The 20,347-nt window shown below is 44.8% G+C and overlaps 8 protein-coding genes across 8 annotated transcripts; 4 read left to right on the top strand and 4 right to left on the bottom strand.

Annotated features, from left to right (window-relative positions):
* Window positions 1-387: 387 nt before the first annotated feature.
* On the bottom strand, window positions 388-1,809 carry EAF02_010817 (uncharacterized protein; the record flags this gene model as incomplete). The annotated part of the gene is made up of 3 exons (XM_038906865.1): window positions 388-609; window positions 684-1,134; window positions 1,190-1,809. The coding sequence occupies 3 exons, from the start codon at window positions 1,807-1,809 to the stop codon at window positions 388-390; spliced, it is 1,293 nt and encodes a 430-aa protein (XP_038753413.1).
* Window positions 1,810-2,476: 667 nt separating this feature from the next.
* EAF02_010818 (uncharacterized protein) lies at window positions 2,477-3,228 on the top strand (the record flags this gene model as incomplete). The annotated part of the gene is made up of 5 exons (XM_038906866.1): window positions 2,477-2,537; window positions 2,595-2,665; window positions 2,771-2,895; window positions 3,063-3,123; window positions 3,175-3,228. 5 exons carry the CDS (start codon window positions 2,477-2,479, stop codon window positions 3,226-3,228), a joined length of 372 nt encoding a protein of 123 aa, XP_038753414.1.
* Window positions 3,229-5,342: 2,114 nt separating this feature from the next.
* Window positions 5,343-8,990, bottom strand: EAF02_010819 (uncharacterized protein; the record flags this gene model as incomplete). The annotated part of the gene is made up of 3 exons (XM_038906867.1): window positions 7,730-8,990; window positions 6,543-7,678; window positions 5,343-6,488 (listed from the first exon to the last, which is right to left on the bottom strand). The coding sequence occupies exons 1-3, from the start codon at window positions 8,832-8,834 to the stop codon at window positions 5,343-5,345; spliced, it is 3,387 nt and encodes a 1,128-aa protein (XP_038753415.1). The 5' UTR covers window positions 8,835-8,990.
* A 623-nt stretch (window positions 8,991-9,613) lies between these two features.
* EAF02_010820 (uncharacterized protein) lies at window positions 9,614-10,376 on the top strand (the record flags this gene model as incomplete). The annotated part of the gene is made up of 2 exons (XM_038906868.1): window positions 9,614-9,638; window positions 9,775-10,376. 2 exons carry the CDS (start codon window positions 9,614-9,616, stop codon window positions 10,374-10,376), a joined length of 627 nt encoding a protein of 208 aa, XP_038753416.1.
* Window positions 10,377-10,726: 350 nt separating this feature from the next.
* Window positions 10,727-11,683, bottom strand: EAF02_010821 (uncharacterized protein; the record flags this gene model as incomplete). The annotated part of the gene is made up of 1 exon (XM_038906869.1): window positions 10,727-11,683. The coding sequence occupies one exon, from the start codon at window positions 11,681-11,683 to the stop codon at window positions 10,727-10,729; it is 957 nt and encodes a 318-aa protein (XP_038753417.1).
* Window positions 11,684-12,626: 943 nt separating this feature from the next.
* EAF02_010822 (uncharacterized protein) lies at window positions 12,627-13,988 on the bottom strand (the record flags this gene model as incomplete). Its single annotated transcript, XM_038906870.1, has 1 exon — window positions 12,627-13,988. The coding sequence occupies one exon, from the start codon at window positions 13,986-13,988 to the stop codon at window positions 12,627-12,629; it is 1,362 nt and encodes a 453-aa protein (XP_038753418.1).
* Window positions 13,989-16,243: 2,255 nt separating this feature from the next.
* Window positions 16,244-18,214, top strand: EAF02_010823 (uncharacterized protein; the record flags this gene model as incomplete). The annotated part of the gene is made up of 2 exons (XM_038906871.1): window positions 16,244-17,859; window positions 17,914-18,214. 2 exons carry the CDS (start codon window positions 16,244-16,246, stop codon window positions 18,212-18,214), a joined length of 1,917 nt encoding a protein of 638 aa, XP_038753419.1.
* A 920-nt stretch (window positions 18,215-19,134) lies between these two features.
* EAF02_010824 (uncharacterized protein) lies at window positions 19,135-20,242 on the top strand (the record flags this gene model as incomplete). The annotated part of the gene is made up of 3 exons (XM_038906872.1): window positions 19,135-19,387; window positions 19,546-19,693; window positions 19,741-20,242. The coding sequence occupies 3 exons, from the start codon at window positions 19,135-19,137 to the stop codon at window positions 20,240-20,242; spliced, it is 903 nt and encodes a 300-aa protein (XP_038753420.1).
* Window positions 20,243-20,347: the final 105 nt, after the last annotated feature.

Raw genomic sequence — 20,347 nt, forward strand, 5'->3', positions numbered from 1 at the left:
GAAGCTCTGGCTTGTGGTGGTATTTTATATGGCTTGGCTAGACACTATGAGGTGCATAAAATTGGAAAAAAGCATATAACTCATTACTTCTACGGATGATCTCTCTTTTTCCATGTGACCTGGACTTGATCTTGAATTATCAATCTGTGAGACTTGCTTGACATTATTGACATATATGTAATCTTATTCTTGTAGCTCTTTACCTTTCTTAACTCGTAGCATTCATTTAAATCGACTTGTGCCGGACGTTCATTTAAGTTTAGAACGCTTTCCATTTATAAACGCCTTCTTCGCCAGCATGCCCCATCCCATACTCCTCTCCCCCAACCACTCCTTGCAGCTATGCTTTCTTTCCTTGCTATTACTAAGTATCAAGGCAAAACATAATCAAGCACCTTCACTACCAAACTCATTGGTCCAATCCGTGCTCCTTTGGATATCTTCTTGGGAAACAGTAGGTCTAGCCCCCTTGATAGCTTTGATGAAATCTTTTACTTGAAGAGGTGGCTCAAGAAGCTTATCCGAATCGACCTCTGTCCAGGACATTTCCATGGCTCCTGCGTCACCGGGTGAGCAGGGAGTTAGTTTTTCTATTCCATCGGACATGACCTTTTGTGGAGTTAGTCACATCTTTATTTATTGAAATCGAAGAGGATATTTTTAGGTGATATTGGAGACCTTACCTTTTTATAATGTGTAGCAGTTTGGATTTTCCGTACAGGTTGCATCAAAGCATCTTGAACCGCAATACTGATATCACTTCCCGAGTAGCCCTCACTCAGTTCCCCCAACTTTCTATAATCAGAGGCCACCAATTCACAAGGAGTAGTTCCGACACTGATCTCAAACATTTTAGTTCGTGCAGGTAAATCTGGAAGAGAAATATGAACACGGCGTTGGAAACGACGTCGAATGGCAGCATCTAATTGCCAGGGGATATTGGTAGCACCTAGGACTAATACGCCTCGGCTGTCTCTTCCTACACCATCCATTTGGACAAGCATTTCGGTTTTGATACGTCTCGAGGCTTCTGATTCTCCTTCTCCTCTGGGTCCGCAAAGAGCGTCTACTTCATCGATGAAGATGATAGAGGGTTTGTTTTCGCGGGCCATGGTAAATAGTTGTTTGACTAATCTATTGAATTGTCAGACATGCATATAGCTCCATAGTAGAAATTCGGGAAACGTACCTTTCACTCTCTCCCATCCACTTACTGACCAAATCCGAACTGCTCACACTGAAGAACGTACTGTTTGCTTCCGTAGCTACTGCCTTGGCCAGATAACTCTTTCCTGTTCCTGGTGGTCCATAAAGCAGAATACCCTTCCAAGGTTGTCTTTTCCCCGTGAACAAATGTGGAAACTTAATTGGCAGAATGACAGCCTCCTTAAGCGCCTCCTTTGCGGCCTCCAAACCCGCTACGTCCTCCCACTTGATGTTTGGTTTATCCTGTAGAATGGCTCCTTGCAATGCATTTCTCAACTTTTTACTCTCTGGATCCCCTTCCTCTTCATTTGCTTTTCCTCCCGTCGAACTCCCATTCGCTCCCATCATACTGGGTTTCTTTCGTTTGCCTTCCGCATCTGCAAGATGTGTTTTTAATTTTTCAGCTCGCTCCATGTATTCGCCAGCTTTGGCGCGGATCATTTCCTTGGATTTGGCATTTTTCTCCCATTTGAGAGCGAGCATGAAGAGTTCAAGAGATTGGTAGTAGAGTTGATATGCTTTATCATATTCCGCTGCGGTATCGGCTTCGATGGCTTTCTTAACCACGTCTATGGCCCGCCCAAGGAAATCGGTGTTCGACATCTTGAGGGTGGGGTTTGCGAGTGTTGATGTTGAAGTCTAGATAGAGAAGCTTGATTCGATAGTAATGGAACTCCAGGCGATTATTTACACGGCGCCTCTTTTTCTTGTCAAAGGACACCAAGATTGACGTTTGGTTTAAATGTCGTTGTAATTGACTTGAACAAGTCTCGAATTTGGTAGAATGACGACGATAACCTTGGCCAACAAAGAGAGTACGACTTAAACTCTGTAGGACTATAAGAATGAGTATTAATGGACCAGACCAGTATATTACTTCTCTATGCGCCCGGTATTCTCGTCCTATGTATCTTGGGGTATGAATCTGTGGAGGATATTGAGAATTCGAAAGTCTAGGTTGTCGCTTGAGCTTGTGAGCTTGGCGGTGTTTTGGTTGCCCCGCGATTGCGCTAGACATCATCTCAATAATTTGATACTGGATAAGAGAAACTTACGAAATTTCGATATTGGAATACTATTCACAGACAAATTATTTTAATTCTCTACGACTACATTATAAGACGGTCGATTTGTGGCGCTCATAATCGCAATCTATTGGTACAATTTGCAGCTTTCCTCGCACAGAAAAAGTAATCTTCGCAGAGTATAATCAGCCTATTCAACTCCTCAAAGCTCCAGACCAGAAACCAAATACCCTCACATCCTCACCATGGCAGAACAGCAGCAGCGTCTCCAAGCTCTCACCGAGGAATATCAAAAACTCCAAACTGGTCATTTTCACCTCTCCTCTCCGTTACTTCTTCCCGCCATGTATTAACCTCCCCCAGATCTCCAAAGTTCCATTTCTTCCCGCCAAAAGCTTGAATCCCAACAACAAGAAAACAAGAGCGTTCAAAAGGTACATCTCCCCTTTCTCTCATTCCAATTCATATCCCACACCTTTCCATCTCCCGACATTCTCTCAATTCCAATCCCAGAATCGCACTAACCCCGCTACCCTCAGGAATTCTCCGCCCTCTCCTCCGACTCCAACATCTACAAGCTCGTCGGCCCAGTCCTCCTAAAGCAAGATAAAACCGAAGCTGTCATGGCCGTTGACGGAAGATTAGAATTTATCGAGAAGGAAATGTGCGTACCTTATCTCCTCTTTCTACACTTTACATTCCATACTTTCTTCCGCAACACTATCGGATGTTTTACTCATGGGACTTTCGGAATGGAGTTTCGGAGTAATCTTTCCAGATGAATTTGAGAACAAATGAATCTCTAATACTTTTTGTCTCTCGCCTATTTAGAAAACGAGTCGAACAAGCTATCAAAGACGTACAGGACAAAAGTGACGGCTTGAAGATGGAGGTATGTTGCCCCTTCCAATCCCCCCCAGAACCTAAACTAACACCTCCTCAGATAATAAAACTCCAATCCGAGACCCAAGGGGCTCAACCCCAAGTCGCAGCCTAAAACCATACCAGCTAGCAAACATACATCAAAAGTACTTCACAGAAATCAAGCAAAAGTAAGGCAGGCGGGCGTTAATATCATCAGGAATGTATAAAATATACACACAAAAGTATGTATGTACTGGAGCATTTGCATGGCCAAGGGCGTTAGATATCCCATTTACTACGTTTCCTACGTACTAGATATACGTTTGACGTATTCATAGTAGAGCGAGCAAGAAGTGACTTCGACCATACAAGATCTCATTCTCCTCCCGCGTATTCTTAATTAACACACACAACTTCTGATTTCGATACAAAGTACCAAGCTAGTCACATGTGAAGATGTAGATTTAGGAGCTCATTAGGATCGTTTAAATCTCAATCTTATAAATAATGCTCTCTCTAGAGTCTAGAAGGCTCTTCAAAGCCATCTAGGTATTATACAGCAATCACAGTCACACAAGCACGCACACCTCAATCCACCAAAACACCATATAATAACAACCTAAATATCCATATAATTTTCCTCAGGTTCCATTCCCAAGTACGTGCTCCTACCCGCCAGCCAGCTCCGCAGACCCAAACATCCAACTCTCCGTTTCCACTTCCCAATCTCTCCCCCCAATCAGAGTGTCCATCAGACCACACACACTCCCCTTCTAGATTTCTACTCAAGTCTCGAATCTCGAAACTGCCCGGGAACATATCGAACCCCATCTGATCCCTCCTCTAGAATACAAATTGACTTATTCGCGCATCCCCTTTCCAATTCAATAGCTTCGCATAACTTCGCATCATATCGTCTATCTTGATTCTTGATTCTTGAATATAAATATAAATATAAACATCATTCGCATATACTTTTCCTCTTTTCCCTCTCCCTTCCTCTTCCCCTCCCAAATCCCTAACCAAACCAATCCAATCCAATCCACCAAACAACATCCCCACCCACTACCTAGCATACAACCCAGAAACCCCATCCACACATCACATCCCATACTCTTGCTCATACCCATACTCATGAATCATTCCCTCATCGCCTCACCACAGAAAGAAATGTCCCAAAAGATGCACATCCTATCCATCCCATCCATCCCATCCCATTCACCACACATACACACATACACACATACACACAAACACTTCCAAAACCAAACAAACAAACGAATGGATATACATAACCAGCAAGAAAAGAGTTTAATCATCCATCTAATCACATCCATTCTTCGTTGTTTACCAAAAAAATAATAAATGAACATCAAATATCACACTCATTCAAGCGAAAATTCTTTATCCCCTTCTATTCCCTTCCCTATCTGCCTGTCCTTGCAAGCCCAAGTACCCCTAGCATACCATTGTATACTCAACTCAACTCAACTCAAACTCAAGCTGCAAGACACAAGACACAAAACACAAAACACAAGACACAGAAAGCAAAAAGCACCAGCAAAAAGCACCAAAAAAACACATCATGCAATGAGAGAGGGAAAAAAAAGAGTGATAAATCTTAATACATATAACACGAACTAATTAACTGAATTGCTCTGCTCTGCTCTGCTCTGCTCTGCTCTTCTCTGCTCGAGATACTCGAGATACTCGGCGCGCTCTCTTAAAATTCATCATGGTGATATCAAAGTTTCCCACCCTACCCTACCCTACCCTATCCTATACTATCCCATCCATATCCTACCCAGATGATCATCTCCGGTGTGGAGCCAGCTGGTACCGTTGGAAAACGACCGCCCATCCACCCATCCATCCCTTTCCCATATGTACGAGTATACTGAGTTTCTATCTTTCTGCTATCATACCGCCCGTCCATTCCGATCCATGATGCTAGATGCTTGATACTCGGGTTATTTTTCTGTGAGTGGTTTCAACCAGCGAGCACACTTCACATTTCACTCTTGTCTTTCCCGTGTTCCTTTACTTTCCTCGATCTGATTCGAAGGAAAATATAGGATCGTGAATGTGTACATCCCATCATATCCATCCCATTCAATTCTACTCTCCCCCTCCCAGAAATAGCCACCCAACACCACCGCCATGCATACGCAAAGCCCAATACAACCAACCAACCAACCACCCACCCAAAAACTTTTATATAGCCCACCCTCCCCTCACACAACCCCATTACCTCTCCCCAATACTCTCCGGGCTCATTGGAATCGTCGCCCCATCATCTTTTTCCACCGGACTATTCCCATCCATGCTCTCCTCCACGCTCCCCGCACTTCCATTTGGCAATCCTGACTTGCCCTTCTCACCCTTACCCTTCTGTGGACTTCCGCTCCCACCCGTCTTAATCGACAGTTGTGAATCGACCGCTGATCCATTATCCAATTTCTTCTTCTTCTTCGCATTACCACTCTGTTCTTTAAGAGGTCTCTTTCTCGGACTTGTAATTTTACCCGTCGGACCCAGACGTGGCCGAGTGGGTTTTTGTTTCCCAGTCAGTTCCTCGTCTTCTAGTAGCGGTTCATCATCATTCGCATGTAACTTAGCGAGGAAGAAGTTCTTGACCAGTCCAATTTGACTGGTGATGCTTTCCTTTGTAATAGGTGGTAAAGGTTCGAGTTGTGCGAAAATTTCGGCTTGGGGCGCTGCAGCGGTGGGTCCTTGGTATGCGCTACGAACTCTCGTATGGAGGAGATGGAGCGGTACGCCAAGACTTGTCATTGAGAATTCACTATCCAAACCAAGGGCCTTGAAACCAAAGTAATCTTCGCCAAGTTCTGCTGCAAAGTCACCACCAACAAATTGTTCACTGCCTTCGTTGAATGCACCGGATCCATCCTGACTATTATCTTGCAGAGCGGGTCTGAGTAGATCTGTAAGATGAGCCTTCATGCGTTCATGCATGACCGAAAGTTTGGTTCCGAGACGCTCAACATCATCTTTAACGTAGCTTTCCAAGGCTTCTATATCCATACCGTTTTCACCCAAACTATGCAAGACGACTTCTTCGTTGGTATAACGTTCTTGCCATTTACTTCCAGTGCCAGGTGCAGCAGGGACTTTATGCGCTTCTCGATAAACACCAAAGGTTTTGACAATTTTGCCAAAGAAGTCTCCGGCAATATCAGTTATAACATCTAACGCAGACGGTTGCAATTCTTCAAACCCAGCATGATAGCAAAGCTTGGCGACAGATCGTTGCATTGCAGCCCTACAAACCCAAGAAGACATGATAGGACCATCATCTGAAGTGACATGTGGTTCGATATCTGTTTCTACAAAGGGCTCAGGCTCATACTTGGGAAATTGATTGTTGTACATCTGCATGGAGGATTAGCAAAAATCAATCTCTCGCCAACATCAGCTCAATCTTACCTGCGCCTGCAATTGCATTTGCTTTATAACACCAATCTTGGAACACAGCTTTCTCGTTTCTTGCATTTGCTTCATATTGGCCTCAACTTTGCCAGTCAAGAAACTTTTCGGTGCGGTAAAATGTCCAGCAGGTACCATTCGAAGAAATTCTCCCGACTGTTCAACCAGATTGCCATCCGCATCTTCCACCCACTGTAATCTCGGGTTGATATCTGGAATGGCTGATAGCGGATCGTAATAATCCGGCAAAAACTGTTCTTCTTCGCCCTCCATACCTTCGGCAAGAGTCTCTGCGCCCTGTTTCGCTTTTTTATCTTCAATGGCGCCTTCGACATTCGAGCCATTGGGATCATCCAGTTTCCGTTGGCGCAGCCACCTTCTCATCCCGGCTTTGCTTCGTAGAAGAGCAGGCTCATCTGGATTCAACTTATCACCTTTGAACAATCGGTTTCGATCTTTAGCGACCATGGCACGATTTTTCTTGGTGACCTGCTTCCAGATTTTATACTCTTCATCTTCATAGATGTTTTCTGCCGCAAATCCTTGCATGCCCATGCCATTGATTGAAGGGGCATCAATATCCATACCATCACCCTGACTAGCGACACCATTCATGCCGCCAGGGGTTACTGAACCACCCGGAATCGGAGTAGAAAAGCCATTCTGACTACCATCCACTTCCGAGCCATCCTGATTGAGGTTCCCAAGAACACCATTGAGTTGAATAGCAGGTTTTCGATCGATGCCCGGGGTGCTTTCTTCACGCCTGGAAGTATTCTTCCGTGCCTTGCCATGCCCCTTTACACCTCGACCGCCTTCACCCCGACCTCTAGAAGACATAATAGGTTCGTCATCACTTTCATCAGCATCATCCCCTCCGTTTTGTTTGCGACGTTCCTCTGCTTCTACTTCTGCTCGAGGTCGAATGACAAGATCTGGAATCAAGGGTATAAGTTTCGCTGCCTCTTTCCTCATACTTTCCGCATTTCTTCGCAAAGGATGTTTATCTGCGCCATTATAGTTCAAGCAATTCTCCCATATCAAGTCGAGATCGGCAACAAATTCACTCTTCGATCTGTACTGGTGCGTCTTCAACTTCTTGGTCATTGTGCCGAGGTCCATAGGGTGCTTGATAACTATTTCAGGTCAGCGGCAAAGTTTACTCATGTATGAGCCATGGAAATTACCATTGTAATAATCAGGAGCCTCGCGCTTATTCACTCTGACAAGAAAAGGAGCCGAGTATTCTGTCATAGCCTTGAGCTCACTCAAAACCTTATCCGCAGCCTCGTATAATTCTTCCTGGTTGACATTGTCCTCACTGGCCCATTTACTTCTATTCTTACGAACCTCATTGATCAAGGCTCTCAACTCTAGATCCGTAGCTTGGACCCTGTCACGCTTGGCGTCGATGCGAGCAAAGAGATTCTTCAACGTCAAACTCGATGCGCCCATCTCGGCACTGGCCAGGGAGCTATGTTGTTCGGCTTGTCGATTATTGGCAGGTCCAGCATTGCCATTATTGTCCATTTCCGCGTCGGTCTGCCTTTCGGATTCCTCCAGCCGCTGCTGTTCCAGCATGGCGATCCGATCATTCTCCAATGTATAGAATATGGTATTGAAACTGCGCTTGGCAGCATCCTCGACGGCCTTCTTCTCCTCTTCCAATTTCTTGCGCGCATCTTCAGAAGTTTTAGGTTGGTCGCTCGCCGCATCATCTTTATTTTGTTCCGCGTGCTTTGAGGGGGATAAGTCAGATTGGATGGGGGAACTCCCCGACTTCGAAGGCGACAACAAAGCATTCGCGCTCCTGGCCTTTGAGGGGGAATCTTGTTGTTCATCCTCGTCATCCTCGTCATCATCATCATAATTGTCTTCGTCTATAGCGCGCGCCGCTTTCTTTGGTGGTTGTGCTTGCTTGGCCGGTTCAATGGCGGTTGCATCCTCGACCAATTGTGTATTTTGTGTCGAGACATCATGATCTTCATTGACATCTGCAGGAGAATCTCCACCTCCAAACAATCCCGCCAACTTTGCCTCGCTGCGGCGATATAATTCTTTAAATCTTGTCCTTTGACTTTCCTCCTCCTGTACGTTGGCCGAGTCAGCCATTGTGGCATCGAATATACTTGGAGTATGCGATCGCGGAGGAGTGTTGTTTTTATTTTGGTAAGTCTTTTGGGAATGAATTACATTCGATGAGGAAGGTGACCATGATGTGCCATTTGTGATGGAAGAGTTGTGTCCGGATACCCCAGAGCGAGACAAAAGTCCCCTCTCTCCGCCGCCCATAACGTCAAATCTCTAGGTCGCGACAAACCGTCTTAGAGTTGTCGCCTTTTCGTGATTTAAATTGGATTCGATATTGTGCGCATCTTTGTATTAGATTTGCGCAAAATATTGATTAATTTATGGCGTTGATGTTGATGGTTTGATGAAGTTCTTGAGATGAGGTTAGATTTGGTGGTTGTAGGACGTTGTCTGTGATTCCCTTACCTAGAAATCTAGCACTCGTAGTGTATTGAAAAGACAATGAATTGAGCAACATTTGGACCATCATTTCCTCATGGATTCCATGTCCTCACTCCTGGAATATCTTCAAAATTCGTATATAATTACAATACATCACAATTTACAAACATAAATATATACATTTCAATTATCTATCTATTTTCCCATGTACACATCGAATTAAACATCACCTCGTACTGAATCTCCATATTCAACATTGAAGATATTGGTCCGTGCAAGAATTTTGATAGGTGCACCAAGTAGACTGACTAACCATTGGAAAGAAATTGAACCTCAGGTGTGATTTCGAGCTGCAGCCAACCCACATGGGAGATGGAGAAGGAATCTGCAAGTTGCCAGGTTTAACCAGAAGCTCTGAACTCTTTTTGAACACAAGAAGAGAGAGCTTGTCTCAACAGAATCCCCAAGGAAAACCAACCATCTCCAGACCTCCAATCCTCATACAAGTTAGTTAAAAGCTGGCAGTGATGCTTTTTTAAACTCAAGGAATTCCAATTCACGACAAAAGCAAAGAAACGGGCTCGAGGAGTTTCAAGAAAATGCGCATAAGGCTGCCCTTTGCAGGTAAATCATACTTTAGCTCCCCCTCCTAGTCCCATGTCCTTCCCTACTTCTCCACACCATACCATACCATCCTATCCATAATCCCTTCCCCATGTCCCCAGAGATCTCCCAAACTAACACAATCTTGTCACGATAGGAGCATTCCTGTTCCTTCTCCTACTCGCCGGTTATGCAGGTTTAACATCCATCCAAGTCGACGCAGTCGTCAACGACAAAGTCCTGCACACCATAACCTTCTTCATCCTCACCGTCGTCTTCTATTGGATCCTCGATACCAGTCGTCGACGAAACCTCAACTTTACTTTAATAATCTGCACCGGGATCCTTGGAGTCGGCTCCGAATTCCTCCAGGGTTTCTTGCCCAATGGTAGAACCTTTGATTTCTACGACATCGTCGCCAATATTGTAGGTTCGCTCGCAGGCGTCGCACTGTGTAGTTGGTATCATTTGCGGATGTTGGAGCGTAAGAGATTGGCAAAGACGTATCATGTTGTACCCGGAGATGAAGAGCAAGATTTGGAATTGGGGGAGGGAGTGGGAGCACAGGAGAGTGGTGTGGCCGCGGCATCAAGGACACTCGATGAAGAAGTGGATAATTGGGATGAGAATATGGAAGATGCGTGGGATGAGGATGAGCAAGCAGACGTTGTGGACAGTGTCGAGGGCGAAGGGTTGAAGACGCCAAGTGCCAGCAGCACTGGTGAAGTCGACGGAGACCCAAAGAAAAGGGCAGTTTAAGTTAACTTGCTATGAATGACGTTACGGATATGATTGGCTACAACGTAGTTTTATGAAGGAACGAAATTAAAACCTTCCTTAACGACGAAATATGTTAGGTAATGGGATGTATATTAGATGATATTTCATGCGAAAAAGGAAGACACAATGGAAGAGATATAAGCAACTGGCACAAGTGCTCATACCAAGTTCTTTGATTCAACCATTATGAAATACCATCCACAATTAGTGAGTGTGGGGGAGCCTATCGACCAAAACCCCCAGTACAGACGCATGATATTGAATACACGCAGCACATCATACCCTTCTCCCATTACAAACTCTCACAACCCCATAATACATTACAACCATTAAAATATATCACCCATGAATGCACATGCGGCTCCCACATCATGGACGTGAAAAATACACTTTGAAGGCGCCACCGGTTGAGGAGATGAAAAATCATCCGACGGAGGCACGAAGCTCCCTTGTCTAATAACATCCATCCAATTCGATACATCGCTCCACAATTCCGGATGACCAGATACCATCATCCAAGCCTGTTTCTCTGAAAAATCTCTCATGGCTAAAAGGCCAACCGCCAATGAGCGTGATACGAACAAACGAAGTTTGGAACCGTCATCGGTATCCAGATATATCAAATGTGCATATTCTTCGTCGAACGTCAATTCGTCATACATTGCACAATTTGTGATGAGAACGGTCATGGTATAATCCATTAGTTCTTGGAGTTCGTATTCATCTGCTAGACAATACAGGATGATGCGACTCCGAAAGGGAATAAGTCCTTCTTCGATATCCAAAGGTGCGTACACCCCGTCGTGAATCCAATCGAGAAACAGAGCAAAGGAAGTGGGTTCTTTATCGGGAAGATTCATATGCCTGAGCTCGGGGCTCAGCGTGAAAAGGCCTTCGAAGTATTTGACTTTGGCACGAAGAAGGTCTTTCTGGGCTTGAAAGGTACGACGATTGTATGGGACATTGCCAACGTATAGTCTAATTACGGCATCACGACCAATGAAACGTGCCCGTTTATTCCCCCGTTCAACCCGATATTGCCGCCCCTTCTCATGTATGTCCTTTGAAGATTCTACGGTAGCATGCTTTTCTTCTGGGTCATGTCCTTCCTCCAATGGCGACATAATATTGATATCATTGAAGGGTGCCATTCCCTCCAGCGGTGCCATGCCACTCTCTCCATCAATCACCGAGTCAGCCCTCATCTTATTTTTCCACCTCTTCGTCGATTCCTTCCTCTCCCGCCCCACATATTCTATTTCCTCGCCTTCCTGTTTGACCTTCATTGGTCGTGGTTGTGTGTGTGTGGCAGTTTTATGAACTTCAAAGCCAAAGCTGTTGCGATGAATATGGAGTCCTAATACCAGGTAACTGGACCAGACTAGATAACAACAAGATACTTGTTATACCAAATTCCAGAAATATCCTAAAACGACCTACTGACTTCCATTCAAAACGAAGTGATGCTCAGCGAATAACAATGAACACGATTTCTAGCAATACAATGTTGATCTCTAAAACAAGATGAATTAGTATTCAGTGAAGAATGCGAGAAGAGACAAAATCAGAAACCAAAACCAAAATCGAGCAGAGCATTGAAGAATTAATGGATGCACTTAGGACTAGAAATTTTGTTAAAAGAGAAAACAAGAAATTAGGGCAGAAGGCTTGAGGTAATGAAGAGACACATGAAGTTAAGAAAGAGATGTGAAACTCCCCTACTTTTAAAATTGGAAAGCGCGACTACTTGACATGCGGTTTATGTTATAATATCCTACTAGCGAGACTCTTGCTGAGAGCCGATCCTGTCATAATAATTTACGATTGATGGTATGTAATGGTGTGAGATAATAGAACCTTTTGATACAAAAGCTTGAAAATTGGTACCAATTCGCTTTAACTTGCTTGTGGATTTTCAAAACCATGGTATTTGGGCTTTCTATTTCTTAGCCTATTCGTTCTCCCGGAATCTGGCCATGCAACGAATGTTCTACTCAAACTTGAACATCGTACCATAAAACTCTGCTCTGGGCTGATAGAATGGTTATACATTTTTGTGGGCGTTTAGACATTGAAATGATGTTTTTGCAAATAATAGGCAGATGGGTTTAACACAATCACCTTGATTGCGAATCGTCATCATATCATGGTATAAAAACTCATGCTGATTTCCAAGGATCTTTTGTACACATCATAAACATTAGGCCAAAGATCATTTCTCATAATTCATCAATCAGCTTTCCATATATGTCCACCACCTTTCTGCCAAAGCCATAAAGCTTCTATCGCGTAGGCTTTGCTGCCTTGGTGTCCTCCCTCAGTATTAGCAGCTTCCTCAAGAGTCTGAATAACTTTTCCCTCTTCCACGATTCTCCAAAGACCCTTTGGCATCTCAGTACCTGGATCTCCCCACTCGCCTCTGCCGAGCCTGTATAGAAATCTCCCCAGAGTTTGGAATGCAATACACCTTTGGGCTGGAAACGCAGAGCGAGCCAATCTTGCTAATTCCGGAATTGTATACCCAGCAGCTTCGGGAGCCTCACCATGATGATGTAGCCCTTTGGTAATTGGCATGGCTCTTGCAATTCTCGGCGGCAACAAACCCCCTCTAAAATCAAATCGAAGAGCTGAAGCTGCCAAAGCTTCCGCTGCTGGATAATAAGGAGATTCTTGGTCTGCTACCGAACCGTGTGTAGGTATTGGTGCCATCCAAGCGAGCTTTGAAGGATCAGCGGGAAGAGACGGATAATATTTCTGATGTAGGTTCTCGAGAAACGAAGGGTCGTTTGGGTCTAAGTCTGGAACAGCGGAAGCGGTCGGGAAGTGTATAGACGGTTGAGGAAGTTCAGGAACGCTCGAAGCAGGCTCTGATGCTGATTTTAGATCTATGGGTTTTGCCGGTTCTTCATCTTCTTCAAATCTCACAGACTTTTGAGGCGCGACTGGCTTTCCTTCTGGTTTAGGTGCAGGGGTGGCTTCATCTTTGTTTTCCGGAGGTATAGTTTTGTTCTCATCGTTCTTTAGAGATTGAGTCAGAGATGGGGGATCGATTCCCGTATCTCCACGTCCGTCATCAAAATTGGCTCTCTTCAAAAGTCGTTGGATCAAAGAAGGATCTAAAGTTGCGAGTAAGTCTTCTTGTTCTTGCTCAATTTCTTCCTTTGACATAGAAGCTATTCTCATTTTATTCTCCTCGTCTATTCTTTTCCTTTCCTTTTCGATACTGAAATCGTCCTCCTGAGTAGCTGCCGTCTCTGCGCCCGTTGGACGTCCCTGAGAAGGTGGAACTCCGAAAGCATTGGGAGAATCTGCTACCGCTGCATTTGGAACGTCTACCACCGAATCGTTGGCGTTACCCGCCCTTTGTTTTTTGAATGCCGATACTCGTATTCTTTTTTTATGCTCGGGAAAGCCTGTTGCTGAGGTTTTTAATTGAGGAGCGGTTGGTGGTTTTGTAGAACGTTCTTTGATATCTGCGACGAAGGGAGAGGTAAATGAGGGGGTATTGTTCGATGGAATAGTTGAACTTGATTCGATTTCATCCTCATCATCGGAAAGATTTACAGTAAATCTCTCACCACGAAACTCCATGTTTAGTATATGTTTGCACAAAGTACCTAGGGCGTAGTTTTGTAGTCTTTTTGTTTAGGTTGTGGGGAAATTAAGATCCGTATGCAAGGCTACTAGGATACCAAAAACGTGAGCCTCTAAGAAAAAAATAAGGTTATGCGCTAACTCATATCTGACTAGCTGCATTTCACAAACATTTATTTCGGGAAGCCATCAGACGTCGAGCGACGATTGACAACATCTCGATGGAAAACAATATCAATTGTATTGTTACATTTTGGCTCGAGGTTTATGCATGTTAATAATATATACGGACATAATTGCCAATATTATGCAGATACCTAGACAGGTATCATATATATATATCCTCAGATGAATCCAAATGTTTATCAACCATGATACGAACATTTATTATAAAGGGGAAGATTGAACTGAAGTAGATTCTGGTACTGGATTTGCCGAAAATGGAGAGATGTCTTTTAGAAGCGGAACTGCACATACGGAGATGTTATCTGATGTTTCCGTTGGATATAACTGGGTATAAAATCACATGCATTATTAGGTACTAGGTAGTTTTCAACATCATCCCCCCCTTGTCAGTTTACAGAGGTAGAGTCGAGACTAGAGAGACTGGGGTGGTGAGAGTCAGTCAGTCGTATTGTTGGAAAAACGGATAATTATTATCAGCAGCTAGTATTCTTCAAGCCAAAAATAAGGGAGAAGTGATTTATCGAATACCTAGTACTCGTAGTACTTCTTCCTTTCTTTCCTTCCTTCCTTCCTTCCCTCTCTCTCTTTCCTGCATGCGTATTCTTTCCTACATCCGTATTCTTATTTATACTTTATAATTACCTAGTACCTACCTAGTTACCAAATAAATAGACTATTTTGCCTTGTCTTATGTAAGCCTTTGCCCCCTTTAGCCCTGGTCTTGTTTCGTCTATCGTCTATTCTCATCCATCAGACCCTCCATCGTAGCTTGGAGAAGGAGATATTCTTCTACAGCTTCTATTTTCCCTGGCTCCTGGTCAGACCAATCGCGTTGCCGAGGGACCTACAGCTCACAGGACTATTTTAATTGCTTCGAAGATCCGCCATGGAACACACCACACACCACCCACCACCGCACTTATAAACTCCGAACACATACCCCCATGTCCACCAGCCAAATGTCAAGCCAAGCCCCATATGCCCAGACCAAGTCGTACCAATTGATGGAAGTTGAAGGTGGGTAGGGAAAAAGCAAAGAAATCGAAACCGAAAAGGCTTACTTATTGCTAGTACTACGGCATTTTGGACCAACTAGCGTGGGCAATCTCTCTCTCTCTCTCTTGAGTCTTGCTCTCTTACTCTCTTGCTGAGTCTCTTGCGCTCTCTCATCTCAAGTCATCAGTCAGTCAGTTAGTCAGTCACTCAGTCACTCAGTCAAGTCAGTAGTCAATCAATCCCTCCATTTATCAGTCTATATTCCGGCAACCGTTCTTTCCCAATCCAATTCCCACTTCCCTTTCCCTTTCCCTTTCCTTTCCTTGCCTTGCCTTGCCTTGCCTTTCCTTTCCCTTGCCCTTCTGTGCCTTTACCCTTCTCTTTCCCTTTCCCTTTCCCTTTCCCTTTCCCTTTGCCTTTGCCTTTGCCCTCTCCCACCACCTCCTCTTTCCCTTCCGTACCGTACTATTAAATGGCGTCTGTGAATAATGGGAAATGTCGCTTGTATTGAATTAAATCCAAAACGTAGTAATGATCAAAGTACAAGAAGTCGAAAATCCCCCTCTCTTCAATCTCCATATCTAAACACCTTTTCAACACTTTTCTTCAACCCAAACCCTTCTTCTCATTTACACGTAACAATTTATACAAGTTCAAATAATCATTCGATCCATTTCATCAATCATTTTGGTCTTTCTATCAATCACCGCCTCGAAATAATCCCATTAGATACCGATGAGTCTCAACGATCTGTTCCTCTATCAATCACTTTAAACTCAACTCGCTTCCCATCAACAACAGCCATTTTTTCATTTTTCTCACCCTCGTCTCAAAGTTGAAGCTATTCAGAAGTTCCGCAACGCTTTCGTACCACGACCGTTACCGCCAACAACAATCACGGGTGACATCCAAATCACACCAAAAATCACAAATTCGTAATTGAAAGACGTACACTTCTCCAGAGATTAGTAGATGGTGTTGATTCCACATTTAAATCCCCAAATCAAATAATTTGAGTGTATTTGTCCAAAATGTCAAATTCTCATAATGTTCGCGGGGTTTCACCACCAATGGGTTCCAACAACAGCAATTCCGATTTATCATCCCCACCAAGATCCAGTCCCGAGATAGATGACATACAAATTCGTAATGATTCCAATAGCATCACCGTCAACCCATCGAATGGCGCCGCTTCAACATCAGAAAAGCCAACCCGAAAGAAGGCAGTTAGAAAATCCAGACCAAAGGCCGGTGATGCTAGTTCGGCCACCAATACCGACGCTCCAAAACCTAAAAGAGTACGCAAACCAAGAGACCCTAATGCTCCTCCTTCTGCACGATCACGAAAGCCAAAGGCTACACCTTCCGAAAATACCAATGGGGGAGAATCATCACGACAAACAAAGATTACTGATGCTCCTGGCATGCATTTGAGCGATGTTAGCTTCAGTGCTCCTGCAACCCCACCAGTACAGAACGCTATGATTGCCAATTCGGGTCAAAGTGAGGTTATTCCCAAATCTTTCTTCAATTCCGCCCCACCCCAACCAAAACCTCAAGTTCCTCCGCCGCAACAAGCACTGCAACAAATCAGTCAACCTCAGTCACATGTGGCAATACAACAACCACAACCACAAAGTGCTGTCCGTACTAGCGGTCAAAATTATGATCCTATCAGATCTAATTATGATCCTGTTCGAGAAACTCTCGTCAGTCACCACTCGTACAATAATTCTCAAGGATCACCAATTCCACCTCAAGTCACCAATCGCGCCAGTGCATCCCCTTCCATCGCCAGTCTTGTCGACCCTCCTAATCAGCCATTGACCTCGCCGTCGGCTCATTCATTTTTAATGCATCAACAACGTCAACAAGACGGACATACTTCCTTACCTGCCTCCCCAATTGTTAACAGGTTAGGATTATCATCAATGTCTGAGACAAATAGTCCTCGGCCCTTTGCACCCACCCCAACATTAACATCACAACCAATGCCCGCCCCAACACCACCCACGGCTCCAATTGTTTTAGCGCAAAAGGAACCTCAAGTTTCTAACGGTAATTTGAATAAGAAAATCGCAACCAACGGAGTTTCAGGAATATCCACACCGAAGCCACCGGCAAAGGGCAAGGAGAAGGAGAAGGAAAAAGATATTCTTCTTACCCCACCGCCACTTCCTGGTTCGGGCCTGATGGGACTCGGAGGTAATGATGGTACGGAGACGCGTGCCCCTACAATTGTTCTTGACATTCCCTTGAATGGTGATGTAAACATATATGTCAATTTCGCTCGCACGGCCGAGGAGAAATATGGTTGGGATGCCTTACACCCCCGATTGGCAGCTCAACGTGATCGGCTCGCAAGGGTTGCAGCAGCAGGTGCAGCCTTGGAGAGAAATGGCTCCAACAAGGAGAGTGGTGATGAAATGTCACTGGATTCTGAAGGAGAGGGTAGTAATGTTGAGATGGGCGGAATGAGTGATGGGCGAGTAGGTACTGATAGCGGTACAAGAAAGACTAAAGCTGCCCCTAAGAGAAAGACTAAGGAGGATGAATACGACAAGGACGATGGCTTTGTTGATGATTCGGAGATGATTTGGGAGGAACAAGCTGCCGCTGTAAATGATGGCTTCTTCGTATATTCTGGTCCTCTCGTTCGAGAGGGTGAGAAACCAACACTCGAGAGGTATGTGCCACAAGCCGTTGATGAAATCCAATATATGACTAATTCGTTACATAGGGGTGAGGGTCCAGCAAAGAAGCCTCGAGTTCGGAAACCAAAAGCCGCCACTGGCGAGAAAGCCACCACAAGCCGTGTTAGTACGGGTGGTAAAGCTGCTGCTACATCAAGCGGAGCTGGTTCTCGTGGTGGAAACACAGCAGCACGTAAAGCTCGTATCACGAAAGCTGATCGTGCACGCATGGAGCAAGAGAAACTTGAGCGAGAGCAGATGGGTTCCATGGCTGGTATGCCCGGAGGATACAATACCATACAACTTGCACCGAGTTTGGGTGGAACACCCATGGTTTTTAATCAGTAAGGTCAATCAATCAATGGGATGGGTGGCATTTGGCTGGGATCAATGGACGAGCATATATTTTTTGTAGAGTTTTTTGTTCTTGAAAACATCACCTCCTTGTATTGGTGGAAATGGTTAACTTACCAAGGCGTTGGGGAGGGCGGATCGAAATGCATATGGAGTATTGGGTTGGGGTTTCAATCCACGCGCATACAATCCTGGTTGTACATTAGACTGCCTATCTTTGCATGAGTAAACAGTTCTATACCTTTTAACTGTACGATTATATTGCAGAACAAGAATTTCAGATGTTATAATATTCATTTTGCTATGCACTTGAGATCTGACGGGATGTCGATTTGTTTTTGGTAACCTGGAGAGCTTAGGCGGGCAAACTAAAGCGGCAAGCATATAATATGTAGGTATGTAGGTACTCACTTCACACCTACTATATGAAGCCAAAGATACAAGTCAATGTCATGGGATATATGAAGATGAGTTTACCTATAAAGATGGGGATAGATCTCAGCATTGAATTTACTTCTACATTCAACTGCTAGACCAGTATCCATAACACTATTGCTAGGCACTACCAAATGAACCAAGCAGATCCCATTATCAGTCAATTTATCAATCGATAGCAAAAATACCCCTCGCTAAAAGCGGCCAGCACCGAGCATCGGTTTCAACAATATGATATGATTGCATCACAATCCCCAAGTAAAATAAACACAGGCACGAAAAAGTATTTCCCGCCCACATGAATCCCTGTTGATACCTAGTAGTGATAGCTCTTTTTGTTCTCCTCGAACAGACTCCAGCTTTCTATTCCGCAATTCACATTCGCCATTGTTATTGTCACTGTCACTGTCACTGTCATATACATCTAACTTCCCATCCATCCACGCACGCAGTCTTCCTGCGCCACACACCTCCTCAGCATGGCCTCAACCACGGCAGCCGCCCAGGAAAAACCTAAACAGAGACCCTCTGCGCTGCGCAGCATCATCGCAGGGAGCACCGCCGGCGCCGTCGAAATCGCCATCACGTACCCGTTTGAATTTGCAAAGACCCGGACGCAGCTGAATAGAAGATTGCCCGAGAGTGGGAAACTTCCATGGCCGAAATTTGGGAGCGCGTGGTATGCGGGGTGTACGACGTTGATTATTGGGAATTCGTTGAAGGCGGGGATTAGTATGTTTTTTTCTTTTGGCTGTCTTTGGGATCTTGGAATTGGGATCGGGATTGGGATTTGCTTTGGATGGTTGGAGAATGAGAGGGAGGGGGATTGATAATGTGGGAGAGGTGTGGGTTTGAATGAATTAATGAATGCTAATCTCAATCGCAAATAGGATTCGTCGCATTCGATCAATATAAAGCACTACTCCAAAACGCCGATGGAAAGATTTCCGGGCCCAGAACTGTAATTGCTGGATTTGGAGCTGGTGTTACGGAGAGTTTATTAGCAGTCACGCCTTTCGAGAGTATCAAAACTACTTTGTAATCCCCCTCTCCTCCCAAACAAAATAAAATCTCACACCCCCCAGAATCGACGACCGCAAATCCGCCAAACCCCGTCTTCGAGGCTTTCTCCACGCCGTCCCCATCATCGCCCGCGAAAGAGGCCTGCGCGGATTCTTCCAAGGCTTCGTCCCCACCACCGCCCGTCAATCTGCCAATTCCGCTGTCCGCTTCGGCTCCTACACTTCGCTGCGTCAGCTCGCACAATCCTATACCGCGCCCGGGGAAAAACTGGGCGCTTTGTCTACCTTTGGAATCGGGGGATTGGCAGGTATCATCACGGTTTATGTGACGCAGCCGCTTGATACGGTGAAGACGCGCATGCAGAGTATAGAGGCGAGAACGCTGTACAAGAATAGTTTCCACTGCGCGAGCTTGATTGCGAAGAACGAGGGCCTGTTTACGTTTTGGAGTGGGGCTTTGCCGAGATTGGGCAGGTTGATTTTGAGTGGTGGGATCGTGTTTACGATGTATGAACAGAGTATTGAGTTGATGGGGAGAGTGGATCCGAATGGTAGATATATTTAGGGGAAGGCATTGTGAAGGGGAGGGAAAGGAAAGATGCAATATTTGGGGCACACAGTGCAGAATCGACAGGCCTCGTAGAATTCCGTGATATACCTCGAGGGTACC

This window comes from Botrytis sinoallii (genome assembly GCF_014898435.1).
Source record: "Botrytis sinoallii strain Bc 23 chromosome Unknown BSIN_027, whole genome shotgun sequence".
NCBI classification, from domain to species: Eukaryota; Fungi; Ascomycota; class Leotiomycetes; order Helotiales; family Sclerotiniaceae; genus Botrytis; species Botrytis sinoallii.